Raw genomic sequence first — 27,892 nt, 5'->3', positions numbered from 1 at the left:
AGCAGTTAATAATGCTAGAATACAAAATCTAAAATGACAGTATTGTATTCACAATGTTACATGGTGAAGAACTGTGTTCACCGCAACCATTGTTTGAATGCAATGCATGACCGTGTCTGTCTGACTGTTTGATGTAATTTGGCTACATCTCAGTTAGTAACGTTACAGCGGTCAGTCATGGATAAAAACAATTAACGTGTAATTGAAAAGAGCGGCATGGCCACTCTACTGCCAAGCTGTGAGGTTTCAGTAGCGAGATACAGGCTGACAGTGCTAGTGCTGCAGCTGTGTCGTCTAAAGTGTCGTCACTTGAATGCCTGAGGTATTGTTAAAACATCAAACGGTCGCGGGCATTTCGCTTTACAGAACTATGGGGATGTGCAGAATCACTCCATGACTTTTCACACAAAACCAATAAGGCAGTGAGGGTCTAGAGGCACCCTCAGACGCATTCTGGCAGGAGTGTCCCCTGTCGAGCACTGATCAACAACAAATACTGACAACAAGCAAACCACACTCGCCTCAGGGGACCTAGTGCAATTAAGGTAAACGAGGTCACTGCTTCATCAGGTCGTCTGTCCCGTGCTGTTCCTGGAGATTGTTGAGCGTTTAAAATAGTAACTTTTGACCGCCACAAGTATGGCTTTCTGTCTACTCGTGTTGAGTGACATATTGTTGGGTTTCATAGATCAGAAGCCTCTGTTCTCCTTTCTTCTGGACACGGCACCCTGCTTTATCAGACCCTCGTTTGGGAATGACTTCGTTTCAGTCCAAAGATCTCCTGGAGTCCTGGGCACACCCATCCCTGCTCCAGCGTTTCCTGGGGGGCCCATAATTAGAGTAGCAGGTGTATAGATGTGTCTCTGTGTGCATTTGTATGTGTGTGTGTGTGTGTGTGTGTGTGTGTGTGTGTGTGTGTGTGTGCGTGCACGTCTTTGTGTGTTTAACTGCAGCGACTGGGAGGTGAGATCACAGCTTGGGCTGGCTGGCCAGCTTCATCTTCAGGTTCTCTGCAAGCTTGTCCAGGAATTCAAAGGTGTTCAAGTAGTCAGCACGCTTCACACTGGAAACAGACGGGGAGAGAGAGAGAGAGAGAGAGAGAGAGAGAGGGTTGAGTAGGAACTATAAACATACAAACTGCAGTGTGTGAGGTGTAGACTAACTTGGACTTGAGGTGTGGACTAACCTGGACAGGCCTTTGATGCAGATAGCCAGGTCCTTGGTCATGAAGCCGGCCTCGATGGTCTCGATGCAGACGGCCTCCAGTGCCTCGGAGAATACACGCAGCTCCACATTCTGGTCCAACTTGGCCCGGTGCAGAAGGCCCCGTGTCCATGCGAAGATGGAGGCTGTGGCACACAAGTGCACAAAGCACCGGCATTAAAGAATCCATATATCAGACCAAGTGCATCATGGGATACCAGTTGAAACTGTTATAATAGATGGTGCTGAATGCGAGGCCCTTGGCAGATGTATTGATTTATTGTGTTATTTGAAAGGGACAGTCTACGGTTCGGTTCAAATATACATACGACTGCATGCGCTGGGACGCGTCATCAGTGATGTTAACTGGGGTCGTGAGGTGTTTCGGGTCTGTCAACATCATGCACCCTCGCCCAGTAGACCCAGCCGAGGCCGATTACGACCCCGACCCGTGTCCCAGAAGCAGCCGCTCACGGATCAGCCTTCCTACTCTGTCTGCAACGTTGCCCACGGAAGGGTTGATCACGCCCAATCCGCTGCAATAGAGTTTAGTGCTACACCGCAGTATTGAGAGACCTTCGGTGCATGGAGGTCTAAGGCCTTGTGGGGTGATTCCAGGCCTCCCGCGGAAAAAGGCAATCCTACCATGCCGTACCTCCATGGGCAGGGAGGATGCCTCAAGGAGGCCTGTGCGCTGCACGTCATTCACCTGCGCCGAGCACCTCGCTCTAGCCTGAAGGACCACAGGCCGCGCCGATGTTTACGCAGATTTTCAGGAGACTGATCCGTAGCGTTTGTGGATTTCTCCCTCACGAGAGAGCCAGGCTGGGGTGCTAAACTCATCCCGTACCGGATGCCGTCTCTCCGACCGTCAACTGTCTCTCCAGCTTGTCACCAAACTATACTTGGTTGTCACCTAGTCTATTCCCAAGTGTTAAAACATGTGGCCATTTGATGCACCGTACCAGATTACAGCTGGAAGCTAATTCACATCTGTAGTCCCTTGGAAAGATCACAACTAGACAATAGACTAAAATATACAAGTTATGCAAATCTACTACAACACAATTCTATAAATGGGTTCTGCAAAAGGAACACACAAGGCACAGAGTACATTAATACAAAGTAGCACATCACCCGTACACCACAGGATGTGTGATGTCAAAGATAGAGAAGCAAATCCTACAAACTTTAGATAACAGTCAGTGAGTACAGACCTGAGCAGCTTTTAGCACATTTCTTAAGTTGGTTTTGAAAGTGCTGATAAGAGTTGCAGGTGCTCACATCGTCAGGCAAGGTGTTCCACTGATTTGTGGCTCTTACAGAGAAGGCAGATGGTACGGTGCAATCATGTGTGGAGGATATTCTGGAGGACCTGATAGAAGCTACTTATATATATAGACCAAATCACCGTGACGTCACCATGTAAACAAATTTACTTCCGGGTACCACTTGGGGAAGGCGGCAGGTTTAAATGTGCGTGTTGTCAAATAAATGCTGTCAAACCCTCTCGCTGTTTTCGGCCGACTACTTTCAATTTAAATGGTTAAACGGTTGGTAAACATGCTTGTCCGACGTATCTAGCCTTTCTTCTGTGTTTGTTTTATGTAGTGTTAGCTAGCTAATAACGTTTTGTTTGTCTGTCAAACTCGCTGTTTTTTGCAGACTCGTGAGAAGAGCCTGGTGACGCGAGGTTATTACAGACAGAGCTACTGACGCCAAGTTAATTTAATTTAGCTTCAAGTCTACTCTGGTCTGGTCCAACAGGTAAATTAGCTAGTCTGGTCTCCACTAACGTTAGTGAAAGTGTTGTTATGAATGATATTAAACAACAACACAACACGGACGAACCATTTTTGTCTTCTTTGTCTGTTTTTGTCTTCAACACGTCAGTTTGTGCCGTCCACCGCCATTATAATGTGTGGACCTCAGGGGTACCCGGAAGTAAATGTAAACATCCCGCTGATTTGGTCTATAGAAGATGAGATAGAAGGTAGGCGTCAGTATCGTACCTATGGGATTGGTGGAGGTTTCCTTGCCCTGCTGGTGCTGTCTGTAGTGACGGGTCACTGTGCCGTGGGCAGCCTCCGCCTCCACTGTCCGGCCGTCAGGACAGATCAGCACGCTGGTCATCATACCCAGAGAGCCGTACCCTGGAGCAGAGAGTCATACAAACATCTAGCCAAGACATTCAGAACTAAAAGACAACGAAAAGACAGCAATCTCTAATTATTTTATTACAATACAATCTTCATGGATCAGTATCAGGAAGGTTTTCACATGGCTCTTAATATTGCAGGGACATTTGTCCTTGTGCTGTTTGGGGACTGTCACTTTTAATATTGCACTCCTGACTATTTATAATGTTGGCAATCTACGGATTTACACTTTTACTCTTGCACTCAATGTAAGTTGCTTGGTGTAGGGCAGGCCTATTCAACTGGTGGCCCGGAGGCCAGATCCAGCCCGCCAATCAAGTCACAGCGGCCCACAGACCAGTTCTGAGGCTCTCTCCCCCTCTCTCTATCTGTCTCTCTGCCCCCTCTCTCTCTCTCCCCCTCTCTCGATGACACAGAGGCTTCATCAGCAGATCAAAATCTAGTCCTGTTTCCACTTTTCACCTGTGGATTGATTTTGATGTGTAACTATTTTTTTATTTCTGTTTCTGAAAAGAAAATAGAAACACATTAGAAAACAAAATCTAAACATGGACCATGAGGCTATGATTAGGCTACTTTTGCAATGTAGTCAAATCTAAAATGTTAATATCTGGGTGGCGCTGATGATAATAATAGCTCATGGAAATGTCCGGCTCCCGGGCCCTTAGCTTTCTGACAATGTGGCCCCCTGAACAATTAGTTGAATAGCCTCGGTGTAGGGCATGGCTGACCAACTTGTGGCCCGCCGGCCAAACTTGGCCCACACTCAGTTTGTTCTGGCCCTCCATGTTTTGTTTTGTTTGTTTTTTGGGGGGATAATCAATAAATCGCAACCACATGAAACTAGAAGACCTAAGGCATCCGTTGGTGCCAACCATGTCAACCTACCATGGTGGGAAGGGGGGTAAATAACGCTGCAATTTTAGGCAAAATTTGGGCAAGGGAAAAACTGGCATGTCAATTTTAAAAGGGGTCCCCTGACCTCTCACCTCAAGATATCTGAATGAGAATGGGTTCTATCATGGTAGGGTTAGGGCTACGCACCTTGACTGGCAGATACTTTCTGTCAGAGAAACGTGTTACGCTTTACATGTGTTTATGCTCCCAAAAAGAAACATTATGGATTTTTTTTTTACAATCAGCTCTAAATGACTGTTAAACAGATAAAAGAGTGGTGTTTTTATTATTTTGAAAATGTATTTTCGATTTAGAATGTAAATTGTCTATAAAATATAATATAATTTATATAAATGCCTATATATATATATATATATATATATATATATATATATATATATATAAAAAAAGCTAATTGTCTAGAAAGTATTTTGACAAACACAAAAGAATGTATAACTAGTCATCAGTTGAAATGATGTGTGGTCTTCACCCACCTTGGGCGACAGAGTCAGACTGTACGTCTCCGTCGTAGTTCTTGCAGGCCCAGATGAAACCGCCCTCAGATTTCATGGCCTGGGCCACCATGTCATCGATCAGACGGTGCTCATACCAGATTTCCTTGGCCTCAAACTGAGCACGGTACTCCCTGAGACAGAGGCACGGGGGAGACACACACAACCTCTAAGTCTTGAAACCACATGCTACAGTCACCCTAAAATGCCTACATCATACCTTTGTGTGTGTGTGTTTGTGTGTGTGTGAAAAAGAGAGAGAGTGGTGGTGGGGGGTTCAAAGCCCTTACTTCTCATAGATCTCCTGGAAGATGTCTTTGAAGCGACCGTCGTACTTCTTGAGGATGGTGTTCTTGGTGCTGAGGTAGAGAGGCCAGCCTTTGGTCAGACCCATCTGGAAGGAGCTGTGGGCAAAGTCCCTGATGGACACGTCTGTGTTGTACATCCCCAGGGCCACGCCTCCCGTGCCTGGACACACCAGTGCAATAATGGCTCACACATGTGCTCATACAGTGCAGCATGTACATTTGTCTTTCTCCATTATTTTGTACATACATGCTCACTAAATGTGTGGATGTGCGTGCACCCTATTTTAGAATGCATTTTATATGCAATGTCAAACAATCAAACAAACAAACAAACACTTGCTCATACTGAGAAAGGCCTGCATCCCTGGAGCCATGTCATTACTCAACCTTTACAATTCTATTTCAGTTGGCTCACTGTGTGATTGTCAGACTGGTAAAACCAGAACGAGGAAATAGCTTGGTAGAGATAAAGTAGATACGCCATATCTCTTATGTCTCATTTACAATACAAACACGTAGAATAATGGGCTTGTAAAAGCTTTTCTGTGGTGCCAGGCTAGCTAGGGTGTATTGACTGACACGCTATTACTCTTTGCACACTATGCGCAGCTTGTGATATTTGACATCTTTGCAGTAAGATATCTTTCATTTGAAATGCATGCGTCTATAGACGGTTTCCACCAGCTGCAACCCCACAGCACTTCCTTTTTCTCAGCTTCTTCTTTGGTGTTTTATGGCGGTTGGCATCCTTAAATGTTGCATTACAGCCACCTATTAAATTGTATCAGCTTCACAGTGCTAACTATTGACAGTGTCCACTATCTCAGCTGTTCAGGGGGGAACACTGACATAGACATACTTCTATTTCTATTTGTTTATTTTTGCTATGTAAACATTTAAATGTAAAGATAGGCCTATGCGTGCAATAACATACTGATAGTCAGCTTACTCTGTAGTCTGTAACATATAGCTTTTATTATTAGCCTCTCAGGCTAGCTCCGGACTAGATGACAACACTTCCTACTACCCAGCGTGTGCACGTCTTTCAGACGGGTGGTTGTTATGGCAACTATCATCAACAACAACAACAACAACTACTACTAACTACTACAAGACATAAAGACCGAAATAGGCTACGTTGTTACTGTGTCTGTCGGAGACACGGCCTAACGTTAACATTTAATATGAGCCGAAAATCAGCCTGCGCTCAGCTATGTATACAGGAAGTAAACCGGATATTCAGGTGGGTTGTGAGTGACCGTTTGTTATTGTTGTCAAGTTAAAACGTCTATATTTGCACACCTGAGACATGGATAACTGAGTAAAAAAAGAAGCAAAATGGCCGACATTCCACATGGAAGAAAAGAGTAGACCCATCCAAACCCAAAAGGTGCAGGCGCCGAGCTGAACTGGAACAACGATGCAAACAAGAATAAGCTGCTCGCACACTGCAGGCCTCCGTTTCAAGATTTTACACTTGGTGCAATACAACCTTGAAACGGAGCCCTGCAGTGTGCGGACATTCCATACGGACCATTTTGCTGTGTTCCTCGAATAAACCTCTCATTATGTGATCGGAAGGCTGATTGGATAAGAGGACTGGCTGTGTTCTTACCCTCAAACTCATGGACGACATACTTGACTGGCTCTCCTTTTGTGGGCGTGTAGGTCATCTCCACTTTCCCTGGCCCAGGCACCACAAAGTCTGTGGCCTTGTACTGTGGGCAGCGCACAGAGAAAGACAAAACGTTAATACGGAGAGAAAGCGAGGCTCTTTCACCCTGCGGAAACATACAGAGCTGCCATTCAACACCTGTGAAACCTGCCCTGCAAGATGTTATTTGATACGGATCAAAGGTCAAATGCTGACGACGACCAAGAGAGCCATTATCTACCGAGGTCGCAGTAGCTATTCATCATCAAAAGCATGACGTGGGGGAGGAAATTATGTCATCAGAGTGGGGCGGCTGTAGCTCAGGAGGTAGAGCGGGTCGTCCACTAATCGCTTTGGATAAAAGAGGTCGGTGGTTCGATTCCCGGCTCCTGTCTCATGTCGAAGTGTCCTTGGGCAAGATACTGAACCCCAAATTGCTCCCGTTGGTGTGCCAGCGCCCTGCGTGGTAACCTGCCGCCATGAATGGGTGAATGTACCTACTGACTGTAAAGCGCTTTGGATAAAAGCGCTATATAAATGCAGGCCATTTACCATTTACCATCAGAGCAGACAGATTGCATAGCTGTCCATTTCCACGTGACATTGTGTAACCAGCAGTCACATGACTTTTCACCTGGATTACTCTGTGTTGACTCGGGCCCGGTGCCGTGGCTTTAGTCCTTCATTAGTTCTGTTTAGTTCTACGACGGTGCTGCAACTCGTCTCGGCAGTCAGCGTGCGCACGTTGTGGTCCAAAGGGCAGCTTATGAATCAGTGAGTGAGCCTCTCCCGACAACAACATGGTTAGCCCTGAGCTAACTGCCACCTACTGTGCTGTGCTCGCACCGGACATGAAATCCAACAGCTAGTCAGTTTGTCATAGAGATGTGCTGGAGATGCTGTTTTTCCTGTAACCTCATCCCCTCAAGCTGCTTCAGTAACTGTAGTGTGTGTGTGACGTAATAGAGCTCAACAACTACAGCCATGTGACATTGTGTGACGTTTCCAGTTGCCAATTCATTTTCTCCATAGACAATTCGAAAAATCCTTATATAACGAGTTTTAAGGCTGCAACCAAGCTAACCCGTGACCTACTGGATCGCGAGAGACCATAAAAAATTTCAGTTGGAGCAAAAACAAAAAATAACAAGCGGCGGGGGGGGGGGGGGTGATTTTGGTCACTCACGATTCAGTAGGTCACGGGTTCGCTTGGTTCCAGCCTTAAAACTCGATTTTTCGAATCGTCTGTGGAGAAAATAAATGGGCAACACACTTCCGGGGCAAACGATGTCACGTGACTGTTCAGCTCTACAAGGGAATTGTTTTGCTGCAGATGGAAATAGGACGACTTATACAACAGTTGCTCTGTCATTTTTAGCTCTTGTTCTACTACAAAATTCAGTATTATTTCAACCCCATTACAAAGCCTGATCCCTGGTCCTGATTATTCACCATTTCTTCCTCAGATTGGACAGTCACATTTCCCGTACGGGTTTTCCCTCTAACTTTTTCACAGACGTCACTCGTCGCCAAGGCAACCTGACCGTTTGGACTCTTTTGTGACGCAATAGGCTACCTGGTCTCCGTGGGCGTGCCTGCCGATGATGATGGGCTTGAGCCAGCCGGGCACCAGGCGGGGGATGTTCTTACAGATGATGGCCTCCCTGAACACCGTGCCGCCCAGGATGTTGCGGATGGTCCCGTTGGGCGAGCGCCACATCTGCTTCAGCTTGAACTCCTCCACGCGGTTCTCGTCCGGCGTGATGGTGGCACACTTGATGCCCACGTTGTGGCGCCGGACAGCCTCCGCCGCCTCAACCGTCACCCGGTCGTCTGTGGCGTCGCGGCTCTCCATGCCCAGGTCGTAGCTACGCGGGAAGAGACGGAGAGAAGGAGTTGGAATCGATAGTGCCGGAATAAAGCAAAAAACGTCATGAATGCATTTGTCGAGATGTGCTGGAAATGCTGTGTGCATTTGTGTGTATGAGAGATAGCAAGGAACGCAACAAGAACTAGAGCTAGAGGGACAGAGATAGAGCCAAAGAGAAACCTTACAAAGTCAACAGCAGACCCGATAAGACCCTATGAGACCCTATAAACAAAGACACACTGCGTCTCCCTTCTAGGCGTAGACGGGAACAATAAGGCTGCCTCTACCTCCGCAAAATGTTCGTCCAGAAGCCACGATATTGTTATAAATATCAACAACCAGCCAACAGATATCAACGCTGGTGGGCTTTATGGAAAGAGCGTGGCTCGAACTGGATGACAGTTATATCAAACAGGTCATTCAGTGGTGTTTTACTGCCATGTACAGTAACTAACGTAGCTCACCGCTAACAGCTAGCTAATACCAGAGGCTCTGATATCCCACTGTCTCTGCTAACGTAACTCCATACTGTATGTATTATCTGAATATCACACATCAGTCGTTAGACAACCATAATAGAGAGGCAAAGTGAACGTCAGTCATTGCCTGCTTTTCTCCCTGTACCAGCGCTGAAAAAAATGAATGGCGGTGAAGAACGTTACTTTTTTGATGCCATTTGAATTGTGCCACGGGGTGCCAACGTTAATTTTGTCCATAAAACATAACTTTGCATGTCAAGAAAGTTGCAGTTCGTCGCCAAACTGTTGCACTATAAGTTATAAATCAGAAAGACTACACTAACACTATATACACTGTCGCCTAAGTGACGTCACTTTCTCTACCGGCAAACCTGAAGACCGGCGACATGCCACGAGCTTCCACGTGACGAGCTGACGAGTACTGTAGTTTTGATACGAAACTAACCCCTACGTTTCAGTTTGACGACAAACTGTGACTTTCTTGACACGCAAAGTTATGTTTTAAATTGATCAAATTAGCGTTGGCACCCCGTGGCACAATTCAGACGGGATCAAAAAATTTACGTTACTCTCCGTTCAACGCCATTCATATTTTTTTCAGCGCTGGTACAGGGAGAAAGCAGGAAGTGACGTTTACTTTGGCTCTCTATATGCTTTCTAGTGCAACCCCCAGCCAGCATTGTGCAAAAGCAGCTGACCCTTCACCTACTTTTTTCCTCCCATCCCCCATAAGGCAAGACCAAGCCACAACAATAGTGACCAAACCACAAGTGGACACGAACCACTAAACCTCAGGGGTAGGCATAAGAAAAGTTCACTTCATGCTGTTATGGTTGATATAGAAACCGCACCTTAACCAAGCATTTGCTGTTTGTGTTTGTGTGTTTTGTCACCGCACATCCCCCGGCCATCAGACGAGTTAGTGCTTTCCTTGGACTGCTTAAAAACAAGTTGGCACTACTGCCATCAATTAGATTATTATTATTTATTTTGAACATGGTGAAAAACAAAAGAAAGATAAAGAATAAAAGAAATATAGGCAAGAAAATGCCAAACAAGAATAGTCAATTGGAATTCACAGCATATACAGCAAATTCTCATGAACTCTGACCTCTGCCCTTTAAAGAGCGTGGTGCAGGTAAAAGAAATAAAAAATAATTTACAGTTACTTAGGACACTCACATGACGTGGGTTTAGTCTGATTATGTCAATAATAATATCTCCACCAAGGAGTTTATATTTTCGGTGCCGTTTGTTTGTCTGTCTTTTAGCAGGATTACAGAAAAACCACTTGGCTGATTTTCATGAAACTTGGTGGAAGTAGCCTGGGCCAAGGAAGCACGCATGACATTTTGGAGTGGATCCGGATCAGCCTCACCAACAGAACCTTGGTGGACGCCTACGCTCTCCGAGTGCCCTTCTAGTTACAATGTGTTGCCGTGCAATTTAAGTAAGAATTGTGTTTAGCTATTCTCAACAAGTATCATGAACAGTTCTGAACAAGAAAGAGTTACATGTTACTTTTCCAATGGCCTGATTTGTAACAATATTGTTTAAGCACTTGCAATGCATATTGAGTAATTATTATTAGTCTTGCCAACAGAGTAATTATTGCACCATATTAAATTGCACATGTGTTACCAAGGCCTACTGCAGAATAAATCATTAACTTTTACAATGTGTTACAAAAAACTTGAATCATGAAATCATGAAAGTACTGTGAAACTTCTATGTGTCAGTGGGGCTTGTTCAGGGACATTGTGCCATTTGTCCCTACAGGGAAGCCAAAGTCCAATGTGTCTGTCTGTCTGTCTGTCTGTCCACAGTCTGAAGATCACATTCATAATGAGGAGAGAGCAGATCAATGGCTCACAACTTCATGCAAAAGTCACGCAAATAACATACGATTCCAAAACAGTCCATACAAGAGATAAGAGGAGGAGAGAGTTACAGCTGTATTACAGTATTCTGAAGCACAGAGTCCTTATTTCATACAGATAAAACAATATCTGGTAGGATCGGGTAGGATTTGGTAGTCCATCATCATTACAGGTGGTAGGATTTGGTAGTCCATCATCATTACAGGTGGTAGGATTTGGTAGTCCATCATCATTACAGGTGGTAGGATTTGGTAGTCCATCATCATTACAGGTGATGAGATTATAAAGTGAGCATTGGATAGGATGTTGCCTTAGATATGGAAATGCTTCTGTCTTAACTACAGTATGTTGAATACTGACAAAGATGATCTCTTTCTATCTATGATCTATTCTGCTGTACACATTCCTTACAACACATTTTACTGGAGTTGATGTGGTCTTCATGATGTTATCTTTACTATTAATAGAGGACTTGTCACATGGTCATAACGTAACAACCTGCTGAGCAAACTACACACTGTACTCACTGCTGTAAACGGCCTTAGCGGAGGAGAGCCTCTGTCAGGGTCAAGGCAAAGGTATCACAGTCAATACTCACGTGTAATAGGGGTGTCAAAAATAATCGATTATAAGATGCATCGCGATGCGGACCTGCACGATTCTGCATCGATTCACAAATGTCAAAAATCAATTATTAAAAAAAAATATATATATATATATATATATATATATAATCAAATAAAATATAATGGAAGTACATGCAGTTGTTTATTTTAATTATGGATCATAATACAATGCAAATCTAAATGCACTTTTATTGTAAAAGTAGCCACACAGTGAGAAAAAAGAATGAGAAAAAATAAATCATGTATTGGGGGAAAAAGGGATGCATCGATTTAAGATGCATCGAGATGCATCGATAATCGTAATCGAATCGAATAGTAGCCCTCTGAATCGTAATCGAATCGAATCGTGAGGCCAGTGAAGATTCACAGCCCTAACGTGTAAGGGAAACAAACCAACCATTCAGTCAGGTCACTCAGGTGCAAAATCAGAGTCTGGCGATGCCGGACAATTGGAGATCTCCCGCTACCAATCGTCTGGGGACTTCTAAATGCAAGACGGTTGCTAGAACGATGGCGAGAAGAACTGCCGCGAACAAACCTATGCCCCTTTGTCACCATACCGGAAATGGTGCTCTCCCTCCATAGTGAAACAAACCGGAGATACAGTGAATCACTTTGTAACACTGAGAGAGCTTTTTGAAACACTTCGATGCCTAGGCTCGCCCGCTGTGTGGGCTCGCCGAGCTGGCCCTCGCATACGCAGCTCGGCTGCTGCGTGGCTTCGCCTGCCCTATTGGCGTGTGCGCAATGTCTCCCTCTCTCTCTCCCTCAGTCTCTCTCCCTCTTCCTCAGTCTAACGTGTGTGTGTGTGTCACTGATGCCATCATCAATGATGTCACAATGCCTATGTATGACATCACTGATGACATCATCACTGATGACGACATCACTGATGATGATGACATCACTGAACTATAGCCTCAGTCTTAGGGCAATCAGTCTTAGGGCAATTTGGGCAATTAATCTGCCCTAATTAAACAAATCTGGCTCCGTCAGGTCACCCGCACGGCCCAGGTGCTCTTTACACTTCCTGAAGGTTTCAGCCCAACCGCACGTAAAAGAGACCGAGTCTAAAATCAGACATTCTCATGGGCTATTCTGCCTCTCACTCTCCACAGAGGAAAACCAGTAGAAACAGGTCAAACTAGAAATCCCAGCGCTGCAGGAAGCTAGCAGCTAGCTCCTCCTAGTCACCCCTGCAAGTTATGGGCGATTTTGAAACATTTCCATGACACATTTGTTACTTATGAAAGTCTGTGCATGTGTCCTGGAGATGTAATGAGGGCCACAGAGCTGCATCTGTGTGGGGTATGCTGCTCTACATTGCGCTCCACGCCCTGTGGTCTCCCTAGTGAGGTGTCATCACCTGTGCAGGTCCATCTCCAGGTAGGGGAAGATGAGTTTCTCCTTAATGAGCTCCCAGATGACCCGGGTCATCTCATCTCCCTGCATCTCCACCACAGAGCCTGCTTTGATCTTCTGAGACATCTTTGAGCCTGGTGGTAGACGCAGAGAACACACACACACACACACACACACACACACACACACACACACACACACACACACACACACACAAATATGTTATTAAATTGCAACAAGTTAGAGGAGGGGGGTGAAGGGGGAGAACATGTCAAACGTAGTGGTCACATAATCTGACAATTGAGTACTAAATGTGTGACAGTGAGTTGAAGTGCCACGTTGCACGAGATTAGAATGAATGAACTTCCTTCAGAATATCAACTCGGAGTTACCAGACTTACAGCATTTGATTCACTCAACAAGATTAACTCCTTAATCCCTTTAACCAAGTGTGTCAAAGTGAACCATGGATCATGTGGATTACCCATGCCAACTGCCAACAATTACTATAGTGTCCTCGCTGTAGCCTCTATTCAATTCCACCATGACATAATGAGTTTGTCATCATATTTGAGGAGTTACGATGATATAGCTTACCCACAATGTGCAATTTCTTCATATTTCCCTGCTGTAGCCAAGCCAAGAACATTATTTAAAAGCTGATTACAATTTACGGATTTCTATCTCTTTTTTTTGGACGTTCTAAACTGCACAGGACATCTGCAAAAGTTACATAAGTCTCAGGCAGGTAACCTCGCGTCAGCAGGCAGGTGATCATGGTATGATGGGGAGGGGACTGACTGCAGAGAAAGACAGCTAAAGTTGAGGGAGGAATGCAAACCGTGTTGGCTAACGTACAGTTTTGAAGGCTACAACCCAGAAAGACGAGGATATATGGGCATTATGTCCATGGCATGCTAGGGGCGGGTTGTCCTACACCACAATAAAAGCTACAAAGTAAACGCGAGTTTGTTTAACCTTATTTTTGGCCTCAAAGTAACGTTATAACGCTTTTTTCCTAGCTAACCAGTTTAGCAAGACAATGGGCCGTCAGATGACATAAGGGTCAGGTACACTTCCCTGTGCGTCGTCACTATGTCGCTCTGCAATATGCAAAATGCTCGTGGTATTTATATACGTACCTTGGTTGAATAATGATCCACAAAACGGTCGGCTACGGGATGAGGAGACGGTATGACGTCCGGACTAGAAGGGCTGGAAGCGACTGCAGTGCGAGCGGTACCGGCTTCCACACAAGCCCACCGACAAGTGAGAACACCTTAACCAATTAGAGACGAAAACAAAATCTAACCGCCAATCAGTTAAGCCCACACAGTAGGGGGCGTGACTTATGTGGGGCGAGTCTACGATGATTGGTCTACTGTAGAGCAATACGGCTCTGCCTCTGCAACCACTCTTCCGCCATAGCTAAAACCGCTCTGCTAAAACCTATGGCTAACCATTCATCACAACAAACCAATAGATCCATGCAACAAACCCATACAACCAACCAACAGAATGAATATTTCCGGGAGGAGTCCCAGCAAAGCATGCGCGCGCGTGCACCACTCATTCCCCCTCCCCTCTCTCTCTCTCTCTCTCTCTCACACACACGCACACACACACATTTTGTAACATAATGCAGAACTGACCTCCAAATCGCAAACCTTCTGGCACACGGAACATCCTTGCCTCATCCTCAGGTGAACTGTTTCCAAATTGCACTTTAGACTCGGCCCATAGCTCAAAGTAGCCTATGCCTGAGCAAACCGTGCAATTGTGCCCCGTTTTTCTAATCGGACTAGAACCAGATGACTAGAACAGACCCGAAAGGGTAGCTGATACTTCCTGTGACAGACCCATTCTGCTCTGGGCAAAATATACTGGGGTAGTGACCTGCCCTAGATAGCTCCGTTTGTGAACGTGGTGCCCATGCGGAAGTAACTTGAACCTACATTCTTTCGAATGGCCTGCAGGGGGCGACTCCACTGGCTGCAAAATAAGTCTGATTACATGGAAGTGAATGGGAAAATGCTCGTACTTCTCAATTTGATGTATGGCCTCAGTAGCCTAAACACTTTCCTAATGAGTTGATGGTCTCAATCGCAGTTTCAAGTCTTCTTCAATACAGCATGATGTTGATTTTGTAAATTATGGTCCCATTTTGAGTAAAATAGATGATAAAAAGACTGTTTTGGGGCATGATTGACAGATAGCACGTCCAGTGATCGCGCAGCTTGCTGATCACAGAACAATAGCAGACTGCGCTGGCACTGTCTATAGAGAGTTGGTGACCAGACGTCCACGATTTCCGGGGACAGTCCCCGTTTTGGTGACCTGGGAGCTGTCCGTCCCTGTAAATGTCCCTGATTTTCTACTCCTTGTCCGCAGCTCACATTACTGTCTTTCAGAGGCTCTATAGCGGGCTCATTTTTAAAGCTATAGTGAAGATATTTATATCATATGAAACTAGAAGACCTAAGGTTCATTCCATTGGGGTCCACGTTCATTTTATTTTTAACTGTCTTGCCTGTTTTCTAGTGTCGCTTTTTTAATGTCTGTGTTGTGTTTAAAATGGTCAGTAAAAATGTTAAATAACAAAAGGTCTCAGCTGTTGTGCTGAGCCACAGCACCTCTGCTGTTTTTAGTTTTTTTAGTTTACAGTATTTAAAACAAAACCATTTTAAACAAAAAAAACTGCTGCTGTCCCTGCAGCAGCGTGCTGAAAAACAGATGAAAGGGAATCTGTTGCAGAGAAAGAGGCATAGTCTTTAATTATTGTGTTTCTTCGGCCCACCTGATCTTCTGTAGGCGCACCTATCCAAACTATGTATCCTGGCACCGCTAGTGATACACATATAACAATGATCCATAACACTCAAGTCTGGTGTGTGTTTAGACTGGGGTCAGATGCCCAGCTTGTTGGCGATAGTCATGACCACTTTGAGGATGGGCATGAAGGTGGAGATCTTGCTGAAGTTGATGCTGACCACCTGGGTGTGGACCTCCAGGCCTCGCTGGTAGTTCTGGCTTGCCACACAGTGGCTGATCTCATGGAGCCCGTCCAGGATCTTGTGAGAAAGCGACTGGTCTCTCAGCTTGTCTCTCAGAGGCATCCCAGGCGTTTGGCTACATCATCAAGTTTCCTTTTTGTTTGAGGGTCTGCTGCTGCTAGCTGGCAGCCATAGACGGATTATGACTTCACGGGCCCCTGGGCCTGCCCCCCTCACGGGCCCCCCCTCACAGCGCAAAAAAAAAAAAAAAAATTGCCCCCGATTTTTTTTATCCAGAATGCAACTCGGGCAAGTTATCAGATATCTGCACTGATTGCAAAGGGTGGACACGCTTTTTCATGTGGTGACTTTGTGAAACAGTGTCTGAATGTGGCTGCGGATATACTGTGTTCACTCCTGAGATTGCATCCCTGCAAATTGTCATGGCAAATTGTTTACAAAAAATGGACAATAAAGCTGATTTTCAAAGTACCTTGAGGATTTTTCAAGTTGTGAATTAAGTCAAATTTCTCTCTTGATTACAAAGGTGGAAAATACAACTGTTTTTAACTGGGTGTTTACTGATTAAATGTTTAAGCTCCCCACAAATGCAGATGTTTTTTTTTAAATATATATAACCAATTGCAAATTATTACAATTACCAAACAGATAAAAAGTAGATTATTATATTGAAATGTTATTTTAGATTTAGAATGTTAATTTTCTATAGAACACAATACATTTTAATGTAATTCCACAACGTTTATTTTTGGCCCTCGGCCCTCCACCCAGATTGAGTTTTGGCCCTTCATGGGAAAGAATTTGGGCACCCCTGAGCTAGAGTCTCTTCGCAGGCCGCCTGCGAAGTGAGCTCAGGGGCCCATAAGCTAGAGTCTCAGCTGCAAAGTGAGCTCAGGGGGCCCATAAGCTAGAGTCTCAGCTGCGAAGTGAGCTCAGGGGCCCATAAGCTAGAGTCTCAGCTGCGAAGTGAGCTCAGGGGCCCCATCAGTTAGAGTCACAGGCGGCCTGCGAAGAGACTCTAGCTCATGGGCCCCCTGAGCTCTCGGGCCCCTGGGCCCGGTAGGCCCGTTCAGTAATACAGCCCTGCTGGCAGCGCGGCACCAGGCTGTCAAAGGTGGATTTGAGGACCATGTGTTCACCAGGGATTTCCCTCTGATCCACCCTCTCTGCTGGCAGCTGCTGAAGGAGCTGCATGCTCTGCTCCTGTGGGACCCCAGAGGGGACCTTTGTGTGGTCATAGGACTGAGGGCCCTTGACTGGGAAGCCCATCACAGGTGCAGTGATGGGGGCTGGTGGATTGTAGTTATCAGGGACCCTCTTCACCCTGCGTCCACCTCGTACTGCTGGTGGGTCATTGCAGCCATCTTGAGATCCTGTAGGAGGGACGGAGGAGCCAGCGAAGGGCTTTACATCAGGCGTTCCGCATCCTCCATGGGGATATCTGGACCCAGGAGGTGTGTACAGGCCATCTGCCACGGGAGGTGGAGGTACTTGGTTGTGAGAGCCCCCAGGGTACATGGGGACCGGGGCTCCAGGTTGTGAGGTGGTAGACATGTGGCCTGAAGATAAAGAGGTGGAGGGCATGAAGCCTATCTGCTGCGGCACCCCGGGGGTGGAAAACGAAGATGACAGTGGAGGTCCTGATAAAGTAGCAGCTGGCATAGTAGGACTTGGAGGAGACAAGGCTGAGTGTCCGCCCATAGACATAGACTGGGGCTGGAATGGCTGATGAGGAGGGAAGCCTGAAACAGTAACAGGATATTGGGGGTAGGAAGGCTGTATGGAGGGATGGGGCACGCTAGGTGGTAGTGCATAGGAGGGGGGTGGCAGGCCATGCCCGGCGTTGGTAGGAGCAGCATGTGGGGTGAAATCCGATGGCATATGAGGTTGCCCAGCTGGAGCCCCCTGGGCAGGAGGGACAGGCTGGTACTGACCCATAATTTGTGCAGGTGTCGGAGCAGCAGGAGTGGACTTTGTTGTGGGCATGCTGACTCTGTTTAAGGGGCCAGGAGGCTGCTGTCCAACTGATGCCTCTCCCTGAGCATGGAACAGCCTGTCTCTCAGCATCGTGATCTCAGGTTGGTCTGAGTTCTCAGGCAGGTAGGTCATGGCAGTGGCCAGGCTTCCCTCTGCAGCCAGTATGCCAGCATAGCGAATTAGCTTATCTGCCAGGATAGGGCTCTGGACTGACCCCTCACAATTGAAAAGGCGTTCGATTGAAGCACATTGGCGCAAAATCATCACTTTCTCCACCAGATCCTCGAGAACAAGAGGAGAGGAGCAGTCCCTCTGCAGGGCCCAGCACCCCACTAGCTTCTCAATGTTCCCAGAGCAGATATAACAGAGACAGGCCTGCAGACAGTGCTCGTCTGTCCCCTCACCCTCCAAACGGGCCCCCAATGTGTCGCACAGATAAGCAAACTCTTCAGGGTGAGCATAGGTCAGTAGAGCAGCAAGTGTGTCCTTCCAGTTGTCCAGCTCACAGCTTTGCACTATGTCTCTCCAGTTCTTGGTGACCACTGATGATATAAGCATTGAAATGCTGTTTTTCTGCTTGTCCAGGTATCGCTGCTGGGTCTTCTTGAGCAGCTCCTTTCCTCCACAGATAGACAGGAGGATGGCTTCAGCATAGCGGCCGTCATTCAGACACAGGTCCACCGCTCCCTGAAAGTTACCCACCAGCAGTGCCTCGCTTATCAAACCGTCAGTATCAGATGAAACAGGGATGTGGAAGTTGGAATTTTCCTTTGGGATCTGGCTGAAGAAGTCTTCCGGTGAAGCAGAACCTGAAGTCGTGATCTCAGCTGCAGCACTTGCCTCATCAGACCTCTCAGTGGAGAGTAGCTGCAATTTCTCTGCCAAATCTTGGGCATCAACTCCATGTCCATTGGGTTGCAAATTCTTCCCCAGGCATTTTGAAATCTTTTTCTCCAATTCATCTTTGCCGAAACCTAAAAGTCTGATGAATTTAATGCGAGCTCCATCCTCAAGATTTACCAGAAGGAACTTCCATATGTCCTGCTCAGAGTCTGAGACAGCGTTTTGGATTTTGGCCTGGCAGTACTTGGTGAAGGAGCCTGACTGCAGTGCAGCCTGCAGCTCCCTGGAGCGCTGGAGGAACTCTGTCTCTGTGGTCACCTGGCTCACAACCACCTGTCTGGGCACGGGCTTGGTGCTCTGTACTGGAGCCGGCTTGAAATGATCAAAGGTTACCAACTTCCCGCCAAAAGCAAAGGAAGCCCCCACTGGCCTGCGCACCCACTTAGGTGGCTTCTTCAAAGGAGGAACTATGGTGGCCTGTTTTGCAGGTTGGGGAACTTCTATGGGATGGAGCACCTGCCTTACCACGAAAGGATCCATTGTGTCAAATGAGCAGAATATCTTATCAGCGCTGCTTTGCTGTTGAGCCTCCAAGCTCCCTCCCATCACAGAGTAGACACTGATCCTGCCATCAAAGGAGGCCGCTGACAGCAGGGCTGGATTCCTGGGGCACCACTGGACATCAAAACACCACTGTTGGATTGTTCCCAGCTCATAAATGACTTCTCCTGTGTTTGGATTCCAGCAGAGGATCCGGTTATATTTGGAGCTACTCAGCAGGAGCTCTGAGTCCGCTTGGTTCCAGGATATGGACAGAATTCCCCTTGTGTGGTTCTCAAGGACTTTGAGGGGCGATGTGGCAAAACGCAGGTCCCACATCTGGATGACTGGAAGGCAGTCATCTTCAGAGGCCAACACCAACTGGGTGGCCACATCAGGGTGCCAGAGCATTCCTGAACATAGCATCCTGTTGGTGTGGTCACTGATCTTGATGATGGGCTCATTCCTTCTCAGGTCCCAGACAACAGCTTTCCCACTGGAGTTGGCAGAGGCCAGGATGTGCTGAACCTGCCTGTTCCAAGACACGGCACTGATATCTTCAACAGGCTGTGCCTTTACCATTGTTGTCATTGGGTTGCTAAAGTTGTTCAAACCTCCAATGACATGCTTCTCAATGAGAAGAAATGTCTGGTCATGCATATAACATTCAGCAGAAACCCACCTTCACCTCCACCGCTCTCCATCAACAACACTGTTCTTAAAGCTGTCCCTAAACTCAAAATCCTTGGCCTCATCATTCAGAATGACCTTCGCTGGAACAGCCAGGTGGATGCCATAACATCAAATGCAAATAGGAAATTGTTCTTCTTGAAGCGCCTCAGGCGTTTTTCTGTCTCCACTGATGACCTTCTAACCATATACCTTGGATATGTACGACCTTTACTGGAGTATGCTGCCCCCATCTGGAATGCTGGCATCACACAAGCTCTTTCATCCCAATTGGAGCGGGTACAGAAGAGGGCCTGTCGCATCATCCTCGGCCCCAACTATGACCACTACTCAACCGCCCTTTTAAAGCTAGGGCTCACTGACCTGGCTTCCCGACGTGAGCAGATCTGTCTGTCATTTGCCCAAAACCTCCAAACCTCCCAATTCGCCAACTGGCTACCCCCAACACGTCTGCAGATCTCTGGCCGTATAACCCGGAACTGTCATAAACTGAACAATCCCCTCACAAAAACACGCCGCCATCAGAACTCTCCCATACCATACTGTATCTGACTAGACTCCTGAACCAACATATTATCCCATAACATGTCCTGTTGATTTAGTTTGCTCTTGTCTATGCCTGAAGTCCCATTTTAGTTATGTGCTGTTTTGAATTTTTAACTTGTGTCGATGTCTGCTTTTTAACCTGTAAATTGGTAATTAATTCAGCCTACGGACTGCTATATGCCAATAAAGTACTACTACTACTAAATCCCAGATGTATATCTCTGAATCATTTGCTCCTGATGCAAGGAGATTGCTCTGAAAAGGGTTGAAATTGAGCGCTCGTACGGGGGCCTGTGTGTTTGTCAGACTGTCCCACTACTGGCTCTGCTCCAGAGGTCATTATGTTTTCCAGGCTATATACTGTTAATGTGCCATCATGTCCAGAGAGGGATCAGAAAAGTCCACCTCAAATATCTCAAGGGCAGCAGTGGTGTTAAAAGAGGCATCAAGCTGTTGTGCTGCCGTGCCTAAGGCCAGACAGATAGGATGGTGCATGGCAGGGCTCCACGCCTGGTGGGCTGTCCTGTGGATCTCCTTTAGCTTCATCTTCCATTACTCGTGTATACTTCAGAGTCATCAGTTGTTTATCACAGTCCTACTATCCTAACCAACAACAAACTGTAGAGAGACTGCCAAGATAGCAACTAATCTGCAAACTCGGACCGTTATAGTACTATAGTAGTGTTGTAATTGCTCGAGTCACATAATCACTGATGACCCAACACTGATGACATCATCACTGATGACATCACAATTGCTCGAGTGACATCATTGATGACATCATCATCGAGTTATTGAGTGACATCACCAATTCTATACATAGTGATAAGTGATTATGACAACATTATGGCATATCCTGCGTTCAAGAGGGCTCGTGTTTACTGTGAATACGACATAAATCCACTTGAACGGCGCCCTCATGTGGTATTCACTCACGACTTGGTATGTGGAACCTTTCTGAAAGCTTTGAAGCTCATGACTTGTGACGTGTCTTGTGACGTTTTCACAAAATGGCATACACCATGCATGGACGTCGATGAAAAGTAAATATATTTACATTTTAGCTGTATAGAGCTTTTCATAGTCATTGTATAAAATGTCTGAGGAACATGATATTCTCAACAGTCTCATCTTGTTTCCTCTGTCATGCCTTTGCATTTCCTGCTAGGGATGGGCATTGTAAGGGATTTAAATACTCGAGTACTCTCCTTCTGTTATGAAAGAGTACTCGAGTACTCCCCCCCCCCCCCCCAGGGGAACGACACACACACATGAAAGATCCTATGTTTGGCTATGTTAAGCAGTTACCATTAGCATTCGCCAAATGCCTGTGATGAGAGCAGGGGTGATCTGCTTTGTATGGGGCTGTTCACAGCAACTTCACACACATTACCAATTTTGCATGGAAAAAGCGCTGCCTGGTGCACTTTTTAGTTTTTACAGATTGACTGTGATAAGGTGATCCGGTGTTAGCCGTTAGCCTACCTCAGTAAAAGTAATTCCCAATACATGTCGGTAATCATTCCATACTGCTTCTTGATCACTGTTAAGTAAATCCACTTATTAAAAACTCTGGTGTTCTGCCAAAAAGTGATAACTGCAAACATGATAACTGCAAACAGTAATAATGTTCGCTAACGTTAACCGCAAAAACCACCAACAACATCCGAGTGATGGTCCCCGCCCGTGGTGAAACACGGAACGTTTGGCTATGGTAAACAAAGTTACTGTCAGGGGTCCGTTAGTCAAAGTGGTCCGTCCGAGTAAAAAACATCTAACGTTACCATCTTTGCTTGCACATCTATATATAAATTGGCCATGAACGGAAAACAACTGCAATCAAATCTTGTTTATTTTACATCTGCTGAATATAGATTGCGTTAATATACATGGACGTCTGTGTTGCTGGCGATTTGCCAGATGCTGTTAACGTTAGATCGGCCATTTTTATAGGGGAGGGGGGTGGGGCGAGTACCCGGACAGCGGAAACGGTACTCGAGTACTCTCGTTACAAACGAGTACTCGAGTACCCGAGTACTCTCCCCCATCCCTATTTCCTGCATTAACGTAGTTAGCCGCTCGCTAGCTAGTGGTAGCTAAATTGTTAGCCTCGGTGGCTTCTAGTCAACTGCACATGTTCACGAGGTGACCACTTGAATGCCAAGCATGTCGTGTACAAGACTTCTGGTCTCGTATACACGGTAAACACTATCCCTCTTGGGCAACTCGAGTTCTCGACATCACCAATTCTATGCATTGTGATATCATCAATGAGTGATGTCACTCGAGCAATTGTGATGTCATCAGTAATTATGTCATCAGTGATGTCACTCGAGCAATGACTGTTGCTAATCATAGTCTATAGTGACATCATCAGTGATGTCATAAATCACTGATGATGTCACATCAACAGTGACATTGTTGAGGATATCACAATGTCCATTGAACTGATGTAAACTGATGTTGCTGATGACGTTACATCATCAGTGACATCATTAGTCATCATGTCATAAATCACTGACTTTCTCTCATTATGCTCCAAAAATGGGTTTTATCTTGAAGACAATCATGACTGACATCTCTGTTGAACAAGTTAACATTAGACTATACACATTTGGTTCTATATCAGCAGGCACACATCAAGGCACTTGTAGAAATTGAAATAGCTAGCTAACTTAGCTACTACGATGGAGGAGTTGAGCACTGATGAGATTCGCAGAAGACGACTTGCCCGAGTGGCAGGAGTGCAGACATCACCACCTAGCACCCCTCTCAGCACCCCCCTGACATCCCCACGGAGAGAGACAACACCTGTACCCCTCCCTGGACCTTCAGGCACTACACCCCAGCCCCTGCCACCAGCTGATTCTCAATCATTGGGGCCCAATGTCCACAGTGGTACCCCCGCCACATCCCCTATTGGTGCCTCTGGGGTGACATATGGCAGTCATGGTACTTGTCAACTTGTCCGGATTTTTCCACGCTACCCATTCCTTGCATATTGGAGGCAGCCGTGCAATGGATTGTGGGGCAGGCAGGGCATTTCGAGAGACGACGGCGTGGGCTCCCTCTCCAGCGCTCCCTCTAACAGTCTTGAGACTCAATCCCAGAGTTTGTCCCGATCCCAGAGCATTGACATTGACACCCTCTCCTGTGAAAAGAGCATGTCCCAGGTGGTTGTGGATTCAGGGGTAGAGAACATGGAGATGGAGGACAGAGATTTCAGGGAGAAGAGGAACTTGGATGAAAAGGAAACCTCTGCCAACTCATGTGTCTCTGAAGAGCGGACTCTGGAGCTCATCTGTAAGATCCTCCATGTATCCGGGAAGGAGCAGGACAGAGATGTAATCTATCTCCCCTTGCTGGCCACAGAGTTCCACCAGAACCCTAAAGATGTATTCTCTGACTTCAAAGACCTTATTGGTCAAATTTTGATGGAGGTCTTAATGTTGTCCACCCAGTCGTGTGTCCACAACCCCTTTGCCAGCTTGATCGCCACTTCTCAGCCAATCGCAGCTGCCAAATCACCCGATCACCATCTGGCACTGGTGCAGCCCTCCAGCCAGCGCAGCACCCCCATGGCCCGCTGTGCAGGGTCCTTTGGAGCCAGCTCTCTGTCCAGTCTGGGTGCATCTGAAGATGAGATGTCCTGCACTTCAGCCAGCAATCGCTTCACCATTGAAGCATGTAAAGAGACGGAAATGCTGAACTACCTCATTGAGCGTTTTGACAATGTTGGCATGGAGGAGAGGAAGGCTCCCAAGATGTGCAGCCACCCGTGTGTCAGGCAGCTCCTCAGCAACATTCGATCTCAATGTATTTCCCATGCTGCCCTGGTCCTGCAAGGCACCCTCACCCAGCCTAGGAGCCCTCTTCAGCAGTCTCTGCTGGTACCTTATATGCTGTGCCGGAACCTTCCATACGGCTTCATCCAGGAGCTGGTGCACATTACACACCAGGAGGAAGAGATCTTCAGACAAATCTTCATTCCCATCCTTCATGGACTGGCTTTGGCAGTGAAAGAATGTTCCTTCAAAAGTGACAACTTTAAATTCCCACTCATTGCATTAGCTGAGCTCTGTGAAATCAAGATTGGAAAGACCCACCCAATGTGCAATTTGGTAACATCGCTGCCCCTCTGGTGTCCCAAACCCCTGAGCCCTGGATGTGGCAGGGAGGTCCAGAGACTGTCCTACCTGGGAGCCTTCTTCAGTCTTTCTGTCTTCACCGAGGATGATACGGCCCAGCCATCACCATGGAGAACACTCAAGTGGTCAGCCAATCCCTGCAGCACTATTTGGAGTCAGAAAGGGGTGACCTGTTCAAAGTCCTTCATAACATCTTACTGAATGGAGAAACTCGCGAGTTAGCTCTTAATTACATGGCAGCCCTAGTCAACTGCAATGTGAAGAAAGCCCAGATGCAGACAGATGACAAGCTTGTGTCGACAGACGGCTTCATGCTGAACTTCCTATGGGTACTACAACAGCTGAGCATGAAGATCAAGGTGGAGACAGTGGACCCCTACTACATTTTCCATATGCGGTGTCGCCTTGTGGTCAGCCTAGAGGAAACCCGCATCAAAGCCACCATGGAGGATCTCAAGAGCTGGCTGGCAGAGCTGCATGAAGATTGCACGAAATTCTCAGAACCCAAGTTTCCCACAGAGTGCTTCTTCCTGACACTGCACGCCCACCACTTGTCCATCCTGCCAGGGTGCAGGCGCTATATCCGCAGGTTGCGGGCCATCCGTGAGCTCAACAGGACTGTGGAGGAGCTGAAGAACAGTGAAAGCCAATGGAAAGACTCTTCCTTGGCCAGTCGAGAGATGAGAAAGCTGCTCAAGCGAAGCAAAACCCAGCTCAAGAAACTGGTGCAAGCCAAAGCTTGTGCTGATGCAGGCCTTCTGGATGAAAACCTGCTCAATAGATGTCTGCAGTTCTACAGCATGGTCATTCAGCTCATTCTTCACATTGTGGACCCTGCCTACCCCCACATTACTCTGCCACTGAACCCAGAGATTCCGAAAAGGTTTGCTGCTCTGCCTGAGTTCTACATCGAAGATGTGGCTGAGTTTCTACTTTTCGTTGTGGAGTATTCTCCCCAGGTTTTATATGAGCCGTGTGTCCAGGACATCGTAACTTTCTTGGTGGTGTTCATCTGCAGCCAGAACTACATCAGGAACCCCTATCTTATCGCCAAGCTGGTGGAAGTGCTGTTTGCCACCAACCCCACTGTACAGCCACGCACCCAGCAGTTCTCTGAGATGATGGAGAACCACCCGCTGTCTGTCAAACAGCTGGTCCCCGCCCTTATGAAGTTCTACACTGATGTGGAGCACACCGGTGCCACCAATGAGTTCTATGATAAGTTCACTATCCGGTACCACATCAGCACTATCTTCAAGAGTCTCTGGCAGAATATTGGCCACCATGGAACCTTCCTGGAGGAGTTCAACTCTGGGGAGCAGTTTATGCGCTACATCAACATGCTGATCAACGACACCACCTTCCTATTAGACGAGAGCCTGGAGTCCCTGAAGCGCATCCACAAGGTTCATGAAGAGATGAAGAACAAGGAACAGTGGGGGCAGCTTCCAAGGGAGCAGCAGCAGACCCGCCAGTCCCAGCTGGCTCAGGACGAGCGTTTGTCTCGCAACTACCTGGCTCTGGCCACGGAGACGGTCAACATGTTGCACATCCTAACTAAGCAGGTCCAGAAGCCTTTCCTCAGGCCTGAGCTGGGGCCTCGCCTAGCAGCCATGCTGAACTTTAACCTCCAGCAGCTCTGTGGTCCCAAATGCCGGGACCTGAAGGTGGAGAACCCAGAGAAATATGGCTTTGAGCCCAAGAAGCTCCTAGACCAGTTGACTGATATCTACCTGCAGCTCGACTGTGCTCGCTTTGCTAAAGCTATTGCAGATGACCAGCGGTCATACAGCCGAGAGCTCTTCGAGGAGGTGATCTCCAAGATGAGGAAGGCTTGTATCAAGTCCACCATTGCCATTGAAAAATTCAAGCTGCTGTCAGCGAAGGTGGAGGAGATAGTCACCAAGAACTCTGAAATGGACTATAGTGATGCTCCTGACAACTTCAGAGACCCTGTGATGGACACACTGATGACTGACCCTGTGATACTGCCCTCAGGGACCATCATGGACCGCTCCATCATCCTGCGCCACCTGCTCAATTCCCCTACTGACCCCTTCAACAGACAGCCGCTCACAGAGAGCATGCTGGAGTCAATCCCTGAACTGAAGGAGAGGATCCATGCATGGATTAGAGAGAAACAGGGAGGACGACTTATCTAGCGACTCCCTGTCCACCCTCCTAAGATCACTAAACGTAGATTTATGGTAGGGCGCTCAACATTTTTGATAAGTGTCTCTCGACAGAAATACGAGTGGTACGCCATTTTTAATTTATACTTTGGCAAAGTCGTTTCCACGCTAACAACAGCTGGCCCCTGCAGCCCCCTCCTCCCAGCAACAGTGTCAATCCCCTCAGCTTCACTGACGCCGAGGAGGAACAGTTTGTTAAGTTTGTTATATTTTCACTTTCCTCCGATTCCAAATCATGGTAAAAACATCTTGCCCGACTCCTAAATGCGAAAAATTACCATGGGCCCTTATACAGTATGTGTTTCAATCAGGAGAGACTAGTATAAAGGTTAAAAATAAATGTTTTTGATAAAACAGACAAGATTAAAGTTTGTCATATGGCTCCAGGATGACGCTCCTCCTGTGATGATGAGGAGGGCATCAGGAATATAAATCCTCCCCATGGGGAATCCCTCAAGCCATGACGTGGGTGGTGTCAGGGGAGGAGGTGGGGTGAAACAACTGGTAGTATTACAGGAATGACAGCAACTGCAGAGTGACAACATATTGGTGAGTAGTGAAACCACATAGGCCTAGTAAGAGACGTGAACCTGAAATAATCTACCGCTTTAGAAGATTGGTTCAGAGCGAGGGAAGGAGATGGCTTGCACCGATTGGCTGTTGATAGAGTGGGAGAGCGTGTATAACTGATTGGATAGGAAGAGGTATGAATGAAACTGGGCGTGGATAACTGTGATTGAATAGGGAGAAATGTGAAGGCCGTGGGTTAAGTAGTGTATGTGTGTGTGTGTGTGTGTGTAGGTGTGTGTGTGTGTGTGTGTGTGTGTGTGTGTGTGTGTGTGTGTGTGTGGGGGTGTGTGTGTGTGTGTAGGTGTGTGTGTGTGTGTGTGGTTGTGTGTGTGTGTGTGTGTGTGTGTGTGTGTGTGTGTGTGTGTGTAGGTGTGTGTGTGGGTGTGTGTGTGTGTGTGTGTGCGTGCGTGTGTGTGTGTGTG

The 27,892-nt window shown here is 46.9% G+C and overlaps 1 protein-coding gene and 2 pseudogenes across 4 annotated transcripts; 1 reads left to right on the top strand and 2 right to left on the bottom strand.

Moving 5' to 3' along the window:
• Nucleotides 1-763: 763 nt before the first annotated feature.
• idh1 (isocitrate dehydrogenase (NADP(+)) 1) lies at nucleotides 764-14,756 on the bottom strand. 2 transcript variants are annotated; one of them, XM_083641895.1, is made up of 10 exons: nucleotides 14,603-14,621; nucleotides 14,093-14,229; nucleotides 12,955-13,084; nucleotides 8,310-8,601; nucleotides 6,695-6,797; nucleotides 5,062-5,239; nucleotides 4,754-4,905; nucleotides 3,216-3,356; nucleotides 1,187-1,349; nucleotides 764-1,063 (listed from the first exon to the last, which is right to left on the bottom strand). In XM_083641895.1, the coding sequence occupies exons 3-10, from the start codon at nucleotides 13,074-13,076 to the stop codon at nucleotides 970-972; spliced, it is 1,245 nt and encodes a 414-aa protein (XP_083498021.1). In that variant the 5' UTR covers nucleotides 13,077-13,084; nucleotides 14,093-14,229; nucleotides 14,603-14,621; the 3' UTR covers nucleotides 764-969. The 2 variants fall into 2 exon arrangements, with proteins under 2 accessions (XP_083498021.1, XP_083498020.1); XM_083641894.1 differs by lacking the exon at nucleotides 14,093-14,229 and having other exon boundaries at nucleotides 14,603-14,756.
• Nucleotides 14,757-15,856: 1,100 nt separating this feature from the next.
• LOC310781015 (protein transport protein Sec31A-like) lies at nucleotides 15,857-21,106 on the bottom strand (annotated as a pseudogene). Its single transcript has 3 exons — nucleotides 20,762-21,106; nucleotides 17,044-19,933; nucleotides 15,857-16,118 (listed from the first exon to the last, which is right to left on the bottom strand). The product of its transcript is annotated as a protein transport protein Sec31A-like (transcript).
• Nucleotides 21,107-23,247: 2,141 nt separating this feature from the next.
• LOC310781680 (ubiquitin conjugation factor E4 B pseudogene) lies at nucleotides 23,248-26,870 on the top strand (annotated as a pseudogene). Its single transcript has one exon. The product of its transcript is annotated as a ubiquitin conjugation factor E4 B pseudogene (transcript).
• Nucleotides 26,871-27,892: the final 1,022 nt, after the last annotated feature.

The sequence above is a fragment of the Poromitra crassiceps genome (assembly GCF_964638095.1).
Source record: "Poromitra crassiceps genome assembly, chromosome: 8".
Taxonomy (NCBI): Eukaryota; Metazoa; Chordata; class Actinopteri; order Beryciformes; family Melamphaidae; genus Poromitra; species Poromitra crassiceps.
The sequence above is the reverse complement of the archived record's forward strand: the minus strand, read 5'-3'. Positions and strand labels throughout refer to the sequence as shown.

Coding starts and splice junctions, on each gene's coding strand:
- idh1 (XM_083641894.1), bottom strand. CDS start 14,636: ATGTTCCGTGTGCCAGAAGGTTTGCGATTTGGAG. Junction 8,602..12,954: donor CTGGAGATGGACCTGCACAG/GTGATGACACCT, acceptor CTTCCCGCGTAG/CTACGACCTGGGCATGGAGA. Junction 6,798..8,309: donor GGCACGCCCACGGAGACCAG/GTAGCCTATTGC, acceptor CGCTGCCCACAG/TACAAGGCCACAGACTTTGT.